General features: G+C 35.8%; 5 protein-coding genes across 5 annotated transcripts in view; 2 read left to right on the forward strand and 3 right to left on the reverse strand.

The window, feature by feature from the left end:
• Nucleotides 1–2,172: 2,172 nt before the first annotated feature.
• LOC106107270 (EKC/KEOPS complex subunit TPRKB-like) lies at nucleotides 2,173–3,047 on the reverse strand. Its single transcript, XM_013288051.1, has one exon. The coding sequence runs from the start codon at nucleotides 2,930–2,932 to the stop codon at nucleotides 2,399–2,401; it is 534 nt and encodes a 177-aa protein (XP_013143505.1). The 5' UTR covers nucleotides 2,933–3,047; the 3' UTR covers nucleotides 2,173–2,398.
• Nucleotides 3,048–3,253: 206 nt separating this feature from the next.
• On the forward strand, nucleotides 3,254–5,136 carry LOC106107268 (enoyl-CoA hydratase domain-containing protein 2, mitochondrial). Its single transcript, XM_013288048.1, has 3 exons — nucleotides 3,254–4,073; nucleotides 4,293–4,628; nucleotides 4,790–5,136. Exons 1-3 carry the CDS (start codon nucleotides 3,788–3,790, stop codon nucleotides 5,053–5,055), a joined length of 888 nt encoding a protein of 295 aa, XP_013143502.1. The 5' UTR covers nucleotides 3,254–3,787; the 3' UTR covers nucleotides 5,056–5,136.
• Nucleotides 5,137–5,886: 750 nt separating this feature from the next.
• Nucleotides 5,887–6,745, reverse strand: LOC106107269 (phosphomannomutase 2). Its single transcript, XM_013288049.1, has one exon. The coding sequence runs from the start codon at nucleotides 6,725–6,727 to the stop codon at nucleotides 5,975–5,977; it is 753 nt and encodes a 250-aa protein (XP_013143503.1). The 5' UTR covers nucleotides 6,728–6,745; the 3' UTR covers nucleotides 5,887–5,974.
• Nucleotides 6,746–6,914: 169 nt separating this feature from the next.
• On the forward strand, nucleotides 6,915–8,991 carry LOC106107271 (N-sulphoglucosamine sulphohydrolase-like). Its single transcript, XM_013288052.1, has 2 exons — nucleotides 6,915–7,020; nucleotides 8,475–8,991. Exons 1-2 carry the CDS (start codon nucleotides 6,927–6,929, stop codon nucleotides 8,630–8,632), a joined length of 252 nt encoding a protein of 83 aa, XP_013143506.1. The 5' UTR covers nucleotides 6,915–6,926; the 3' UTR covers nucleotides 8,633–8,991.
• The window catches only part of LOC106106915, a 20,668-nt gene continuing 20,540 nt past the window's right edge, over nucleotides 8,898–9,025 (reverse strand). The window contains exon 5 of the mRNA XM_013287573.1: nucleotides 8,898–8,978. Coding sequence (XP_013143027.1) covers nucleotides 8,898–8,978 — 81 coding nt within the window. The remainder of the gene's footprint in view (nucleotides 8,979–9,025) is intronic.

The following is a 9,025-nucleotide window of genomic DNA, read 5'->3' on the forward strand; positions in this document are numbered from 1 at the left end:
CTGCAGCGCCGCCGTCACAAAAGACATCTCCACAACTTGCTCTTACTACGAAAAATTATTCTAGACAAAACTAGGTTTAATAGCGACATTCTTTACGTTGTTAATGTTGATTTGTTTACTCTATATTTTTCTACATGTTATGTAAATAGTAAATCTGTTATTTTTGCAAGTATATTAATAAGTAAAACTCGATCAATGCAGTACAATCCCACCGATTATATTTCGCGTAGCTTGTGGCGTGTGTTGATATCTTATATTGGGACGTGGAGTATATAGTGTGTATTCCCACTGGGGACGGGGCGTGTGCAGTCACTTGTAGAGTGTGGGCGTGTCGGGGCGTTGCGCGGGGCGTGTCGGGGCGTTGCGCGGGCGGCAACATTTGGTGCTAAACTTAGGTCGATATGTTGCGTGCGAGCGCCGAGCAGCACCAAGCAGCGCCATTTTCTGGCGGTAATTAGCTGAAGTAAAACGCGTACGTGAAGTGTTCAGTCGCGGCCGGGCTGTTGTAATGTAGGCTTTTAATGGCACATGCAGTGACTAAGTTATACAATCATGTTAATCTCGTGAAATGTTTCTCCAAACATTCGTCTCCACGGAACTCGACGGCGACCGAGGTTCAGAACAATAGTATGAAACTGTTATAATGGATAGCGACGTTTTTATTTACATAACGTAGGTACGTGTCATTAAAATTGAGCAACGTAAATATTTATTTATATTTAATATACATTAGTAAGTATCGTGCGGTGTCGCAGAGCCGACCTAGCCAAATATACTGCCTCCCGGAGAGCCTCGCTGTAGTACGCAGAGGACGACGCCTGTAAATATAGCGTTATTTAGGACATATTTTATACAATGAAATGCAATACAATTTGAGTAATTTAGTGTACGTAGAATAATTATTATGTAGCCAGCGGCTGCGGGCTCCGGGCCCGTTGTCGATGTCGCGCACAGAGCTTGCATAAAAATGTAATAAACGATATATTGGTTACGTCTGCAACTACAAATTATAAAGTAATTTCTGGATCGAATACTACATTGGGAGCCGCAGCAGTAGTAGAGCGCGCAGGCATTATTGTAGGTGCCCTCTACCGCAGGGTGCCAGTGCGAGTGCGAGTGCGCCGCCACCAGCAGACACGTGTTCAAGTGGTGCTACCCGTACGTACGGTAAGCTCGGATAAGTCCAACGCGACCATTTCATATCTACCCTACCTTTACATAAAAATTTAGTTCGGCGTTCAAATGTATAAAATACTCGCGTCACGCTAAACATGCAATAGCGACGTATAATTTACTATTAACTTGTATAAGGAATCACAGATCTGTATAAATGGATAGGCCATTGCTTGCAAATTACAGCTTTTGCTTCATTACTGCGCCTGTTTACGCTGGAGTCAGTTAATTCAGATACTGTCGAAATATCAAGTGTTATGACCTGTCTATTTATAGAGGTCGGTGGATCACCACTATATGTGAATCAAGAGGGAACGACTCGCGCCATTTTATTTTCGCCCAAATAATCCGTATTTTGTGTTCTTCAGATAAGGGGTTTTGTGATTATGTGATTTTACAGAAAGTTCCTAAGACTTAATTATTACTAGATGCCATTTTTTTTTAATATTAAACAATAAGTTGTAAGTTTTTGTTAACTATGTAAACAGTTGATGATGTTGTGTTCTTTTACATTAGAGTAAACAAGATACGCATGCAGTGTTCATACAAAGGGTTAGTCTTTATTTTTTAGTTGTAATTTAGTCTGCCATTTGAGCCGGTAACATTAAGGTTAGGAAGATATATGTACAGCTAAGCATTTAATGTTTCCTGAACATTGGACAAGATATTTGAACAAAAACATTGGCTGCAGAGATAACTGTTTTTCTTCAATCAAACGATTGAATTATGTAAGTTTTGTCTATGAAATGATTGATTAATCATCGCTTTTACATATTGTCTAATTTAATTGTACATTGTTGTTGTTGTTGAAATAAAACATGGTACATAACATTGTATTATTATTTCTGTTATACTAATATTACCTATGCATTATATAATCAGTACTAATGTAAATAATACATGGATAAAATGATTACGATTTTGGTTTAATGCAGGGTTTGAGAGTCTAATGAATAATAGTATATATTGTACAATTTAATTTATTAATTTTTACAAACCAAGATAAAATTCACAAATTTAATATATACAGATTAAAAAAATAGCACTATTACATGAATACACAGAAATGTTACCTACATATACAAATACACAAGTAGCCTTCATTAAGGTAAGCAGTTCTTAATTATTATTTAAAATTGGCCTTAAATTAATGATTTCAAGTTAAGACTAGTACTCCCACATGGCCAAATGTATTATGTAGATTGGCAGTATACCATTCAGCCATCTAATGTGCTATAAAACTTTTTGTGACAATTTTAGTAATTATCAAATTAAGGAGGCTAACATCGGACTTCACATTAGTTAATTTATATATACTCTTTACTTCTTGTATGTTTGTAAATTGTTTTAAATCGCTAATTTGTAATAATTCGCCCTTTATTTGTTCAAGAATAGTTTCACTTTCATCACTATCTGCTGTTATCAAGAAACAAACCAGCAAGCTCCGGTCTGTCTCAACACCAAATTTACTCAAACTTTGAGATATGTTCTTAGACAGAGACAAGTTAAATAATATTTCAGCGTACACGGTCCGAGTGATCATTGCTTGTGATTTTTCCGCTAACACTGCTTTGTTTGCCGCTACAGCAATTTGAAATAAATCTAATATCAAACTAGGCTTTATCGCAGCGCATTTCCAAGTACCGTTCATAATATTGCTTCGTATTTGATCCACATTCTCAACATTGTTAAAAAGATACACTTTGAGCGATGTTTTTGTTTCTGGATCTAGGTTACAAATATACGGATCGTACGACATAATTGCGGATAATTGTCCTGATTCAAACAATATAATCTTAATCGAAACTGAACGAAAGTTTTGAATAAGATAAACACAAATATAACCTTACTTTTTGACGACAAAACGTCAGATTTATAAATTAAAAAAAATCGTGTGGTCTGGATACGAAACATTTAAGCCAAGATTTGCGATTTAGATCCTGTGCAATGAAAGAGTAGAGTAGGTTCAATAATTTTAAAAGCATACGTAGAAAATTAGAAAAGTAATTTTACATTTTGTATGGCAATACGCTTAATACAGGATTTTTTAAATTGTTTATAATAAGTAATACGACCTTGAATAAATGTCAAAAGCAAAATTAATATTGGTTGTTAATGTGTATATTTGAATGATCATAATATCATTTACATAATTTAACTTAGATTCAGATCAGACATGAATGGATTTTTGACTGTGGGTACAGTACGTAAGGTATTATTTAGAAAAATAATGTCAAAACCAGTCATAACCTCGAAAAACTTCGGATGCCATTCTATTTAATTCCTTTAAGAGTTTTAACTATGTGATGTATATGTAGTTTATACGACAGTTGTATATTTAACACGTTACAATATTATCGCATACGATCATTTACAGTTCACATTGATAAATTAAGAAAAAGTACTGTCAACAGCGTTATCAGTTGTACTGATAAGGAGTTTTGATCAAATAATTATTTTATTCTCCACTACACAAACAGAATGTTTCCAGACCTCTGGCTCTGCTAACGCGGTATTCTGTGACCTTAGCTGTTACGTACGTATTTTATCTGCTGATAATTCTGCCTCAATTTAAAGTAATATATCAATAATAAACTTGACAAATACGATAAATATGATATCAAGAGTTAAAATAAACAGCTTAGTAAGGACCACCTCGAATCTGAGGCTTTTATCAACACACACTCAGGAGGTGGAGAATGTTGGGCCTGTTGTTTTTCACAAGTTGGTGGGTGCTGACAGGGGTATTGCAGTGTATGGCCTCAACAGCCCTAAAGACAAGAACGCGCTCGGTTTTGAACTCGTGCAGTCTATGAGGGAAGTAAATGCACTGATCAGGAAGGATACTAAAATATCTGTAGTCATTTTGCATAGCCTGGTACGAGGAATATTTTGTGCAGGTATGTGTACAGTTAATTATAGCTAACTATAAAATAGAGATGATACTCTGCATAAATTTAATTCATATTAATATAAAATAAACAACAAACACACGGAGCCTGCAACCAAAAGTTTAACAAGTGCTATCCCTATTTGAGGACTTCTTTCAATAGTAGGACTATTATAAATTAGGCCATGTACAGCAGATAACTAATAAGTTAGTTTATATTTATTTACAGGTGCAAATTTAAAAGAAAGGTTCAAAATGACAGATGATGAAGTGGCAAATTTTGTTAGAGGTCTGAGAGAAACATTTATAGAGATTGAGGACTTGCCCATGCCAACCATAGCGGCCATTGAAGGTGTGGCAGTGGGTGGTGGGCTTGAACTGGCTCTAGCTTGTGATATAAGAGTAGCCGCAGAGAATGCTAAACTGGGATTGGTGGAGACGGGTCGGGGCCTGATACCTGGTGCTGGTGGCACGCAGCGTCTGCCCAGAGTCATCCATCCCAATATAGCCAAGGAACTCATATTTACGTCCAGGATTGTTAATGGCAAAGAAGCCAAGGAATTGGGTATGATTTTATTTAACTTTAATGAGCAATAAAAGACTAGGTGCCAATAAAATGCTGTGATCTACTTACATTTCCTTATTATCTAGGTTCTGCAGCTACCCTTACACATGACGACAACTATGCGCTATAATAAGCTACTTATATTTTTTGTCTATCTGCAGGTATTGTGAATCATGCGGTCACTCAGATCGAGACCAACAACGCCGCGTTCGAGAAGGCGGTGGAGTTGGCCCGGGAGATCTTACCCAACGCGCCCATTGCACTGCGCTGCGCCAAGCAAGCCATCAACGAAGGAGTGCAGCTCAGCATCAAGGATGGCTATGAAGTAGAACAAAAATATTATGAAATCAATGTACCAACAAAAGACAGGCAAGAGGGAATGTTGTCATTCATTGAGAAGAGAAAACCAAAATATGAGGGTCATTGATTGTAAATTTTCTATTGTTAAATCAAGTAATTGTTAGTCATATATTTAAGCAAAATACAGTGAATAGTATAGAAAACAAAAGCACATACATATATTTTGTAAACCTATATACAAACAATATATATATTTTTTGAATGAATTTTAATATTACATACAGTATTTAGTTATTTTTAAATTTCTATAAAGCTAGAAATAGAAATAAGTGCATTTATCTGTGAAAAAAGTAAAAAAAGTTGCTTTTGAGTGAAATTATCAGAAAAATCTATATTCAATTTTATACACAGCTTGTTTTTAGATTGTCAGGGGTGAGACCAATACATACTACCTACCTATATCATAAGAACTTTTTATTACCGACTTTTATATCTTTAGCACAGACAATGTAATTGTTTTTTTTAAGTGATATTATTAGGTTCAAGTTATTGACTGCATTTATAGATGTGCTGGACCAAGCCTTAAAGGCAAATGATATTGTCTTATGTATGTAAGCTGTCAGACTATTTGTATGCAGGATTATTTAAAGTTTAAACTTTTTTAAACATCTTTCGTTCTGGTGACAATGAAACATTGAGGTTTAACCTTATTTGAACAAATGTCTACTGTCTCACATAGTATGTTGTAATTTAAAAAATGTTTGATTTGATATTTGTGTTATTTAACAATTTTTATTTTGTAATGTAACTATTCAAGGAATTGTGTCAATTGCCTGTAGGCACTCTGCCTATTTTGAATTATCTTTCACTTATCTAAATATTGATGTTGTCAACTTTTATTGTTAACTTGTGGCATTATTGTATATTTTTCTAAAATTTGTAGCAGATGAATAATGTATTGCATAATAATAAACATATTACAATATACATTTATTATTTAATAAATTTCATTAAAGCAATATGTACAAGTGTTTTATTACAGTTGCTCATAGTATATTGAGGTACTGCTTCAGCTGTTCTTTGGTGTCTTGCGGGGAGGTGACTGTGTGGCCAACTGTCCTGTCATCATTAAATATTTCATAATCATTTCCTCCCGGTGTTGTTTTGTCCCCAAAGAAATGTATCTCATTATAACTGTCTTTTGAAATGTGATTAAGGCAGTAAGTTTTATCCCATCCTGTAGGAAATACATCAACACTGATCTGGCCTCCCAAAGCAAAAGATAATTTGGAATCTTTGAACTCATTTTGTAAAGCATCAACAAAGTTTGCTCTGATCTTGTGCTGCATGTCAAACTGGGAGAACTGATCTCTCTCGGCCTGGCTGCAGGAACGACCCACTGGGCAGATGTTGATCATGCTCGACCTGAACTCCACAAAGTTACCTCTCTTAGCTGGAAGTTCTAACTTAGACATATATCCAAGGGCAAAGTTTATAACCTTCTGCAGAGTCTGCTCCCCAATGTATGTCAAAATGCTTTCGGATTTCTTCAATTGTCCCTGTTGATAATGCACTACGCCGTTTTCACAGAAGACATGGTCAAACTGATTTGTTGTCTCCTCACCATCCATTTGCTCTACAATTTTGCTATAGTCGGATCCACTGACCAATCCTACATTGACCCGGGATTTCACTTCGTTTAGTAAAAAGTTCTTCAGGTCTTCGGAAATTCGTTGCCGCGGTTTAGTCAGGGTCCCGTCCACGTCGAACAAGTATAAAATATTTTTACGGTCATCCATTGCCACGGACAGGGTTCAATTCCGCGCAATTTTTTGTAGAACAGAAGTGGCGCGGTCGATATCGATACCGGAGGCTCCAGTGGCAGTGGAGGGAAGGGCGGCGACAGTTACTGCAGTAAACGCAGCGCCGAGTTGCCAACTAAATACTTCGCCGCCGCTGCGAAGGCGACACGTCAATTCGCGGCTATCGCACAACAACATGGCGAGAGTGCCGGCTATATTTTACGTAGTATGTGTACTTATCACAGAAAAAGTATTATCTAATAAGCCTCGAAATGTTCTTATATTATTGGGTAAGTCATATTTGTCATGTTAACTGTTCGATAGTGGATTTCAAGAGAGTATTTAATATTTTCTATTTTGTTATTTTACTATCACATTCCTCTTCCACAGATGATATTTGTCATTGTCATTTATTTATTTGACAACGTCAAACAATAATTGACAAAAACATTCAAATGTCACAAACTGATTTTAAAGCTCGGTAGTATGTAAAATTACTAGAAATAATTGCTATAACTATATAGTATTCCGAAGAGAAACATTGATCGTTTATAATTTCTGACTTGTAAAGTATAATGTAAAGATATTTAGTTTGGTCCAGTCCTATGTAATAAATATTTACAGTAACTATTTGTATCAAAAAATCTAAAAATAATGCAAGTAAAATATTATTTTATAAAATAACAATGTGACTTCGAGACGACAGTTTATGAACTGTTTAGAAATAGCACGTTAAATTATTAATCGCTCGTTAAATGAAATCGGTTAACAACAAAATAATAGGAATAATGTCCTACTTAGTAAAAAAAATCGTAAAGTTTTCGTTACTTCCAGTAACGGGCGGTAGTCTACCGTTAATAGGTGATCAGTGGTCATTGACTTCCCCCCCCCCCATACAACTCAGATGAATCAGGTGGTAGGTGCTCTCGTTTTATATGGAACAAGTTTGAAAATATTTTTCTAACTCCCCACCATTTTTCAAATCAAATTCCTACTAATATTGATTTAATAGATTTTACAGGTTTAGTTATAATTTAAATATCTGCCCGCTTTCAATTAAGGGCGTGAGTTTAGTAACTACTGTTTGTATTTCTTAGAAAATACTGTATTGAGGCGAGTACAAACTGTAATTGTTACTATTACTAAGAGTAGTGCGGCTACATAAATGCAGCCGGCTGTGGTTATAATTATAAACAAACTAGTATAGTAAAAACATGAATCATGTTTATATTGATAATAATAATGAATGCACAATTTCAACAAATGCTCAATTGGTGCGGGCGGCGCAGTCGGGGCCGGGGCGCACTCAATGTTATACAGTTGATATCATCTGTTCAAACAACTATACTATTTTTGCGTGCAAGAATGTGCATTACTATGAGCAGCAATTTATAAATTCATCAAAATTATATCTTACTAGATTTCGCCCGCGACTCCGTCAGCTTGGAATTAAAAAAAAAAAATTGAGTAGCCCATATGTTCTTCCAGACTATCCTCTACATCTTTATTAAACAAATTTCATCGATATCCGTTCAGCAGTTTAGGCTACAAACTCTAACAATCAACTATGCATCTATGAATCTCAACTTTCGCATTTGTAATATTAGTAAGAAGTAAGATTAAATATTCATGGAATAAAATGATATACAGACTCTTGCTACTTTACGGTATAGTTTTATTGTTCAATATGGTTGACGGTGCTAAGTTGAAATGCTCCCTGTTGTCACCATGTGGTCTCTCGCAGCCGATGACGGCGGCTTCGAGCTGGGGGCGTACGGTAACAAGATCTGCCAGACGCCGAACATCGACGCACTGGCGCGCCGCGGGCTGCTGTTCAACAATGCCTTCGTCTCAGTCAGCAGCTGCTCGCCCAGGTGCCCGCAACTAAATACTCCGCGATAAGTATCCCCTGCTTTCTGCTTCCAGCGGTTACCATCAAACGTGACACATGACACTACAGGATTAGCATTATACGTGGTCCCTTACTAATAACCTGTTATTGAATAATGTCAATTTCACTTTTAAAGCGAGATCAATGTCGAGCTGCTTTATCTACTTTCACTTAATAATTAAAAGCTTTCTTATAGCTGGAATTCTAAAGGTTTCGAAAATATTTAGAATTTGTAGTATTTAGTACAAAATTGGATGCATAGTTACATGTTTATAATCATGAGCTTGGTATAGTAATCGTTTGTGGATGAAGATGACCATGTATTGGCAGCGTGTTGAGGGCGATGTTTGTGTGCAGCTGTAGTGTACTTATTTACATATTTATTTATCTATCTATTTATTACA

This window comes from Papilio polytes, unplaced genomic scaffold (assembly GCF_000836215.1).
Source record: "Papilio polytes unplaced genomic scaffold, Ppol_1.0 DF822067.1, whole genome shotgun sequence".
Lineage (NCBI taxonomy): Eukaryota > Metazoa > Arthropoda > Insecta > Lepidoptera > Papilionidae > Papilio > Papilio polytes.

Coding starts and splice junctions, on each gene's coding strand:
- LOC106107270 (XM_013288051.1), bottom strand. CDS start 2,932: ATGTCGTACGATCCGTATATTTGTAACCTAGATCCAGAAACAAAAACA.
- LOC106107268 (XM_013288048.1), top strand. CDS start 3,788: ATGATATCAAGAGTTAAAATAAACAGCTTAGTAAGGACCACCTCGAAT. Junction 4,074..4,292: donor ACGAGGAATATTTTGTGCAG/GTATGTGTACAG, acceptor ATTTATTTACAG/GTGCAAATTTAAAAGAAAGG. Junction 4,629..4,789: donor CAAAGAAGCCAAGGAATTGG/GTATGATTTTAT, acceptor GTCTATCTGCAG/GTATTGTGAATCATGCGGTC.
- LOC106107269 (XM_013288049.1), bottom strand. CDS start 6,727: ATGGATGACCGTAAAAATATTTTATACTTGTTCGACGTGGACGGGACC.
- LOC106107271 (XM_013288052.1), top strand. CDS start 6,927: ATGGCGAGAGTGCCGGCTATATTTTACGTAGTATGTGTACTTATCACA. Junction 7,021..8,474: donor AAATGTTCTTATATTATTGG/GTAAGTCATATT, acceptor GGTCTCTCGCAG/CCGATGACGGCGGCTTCGAG.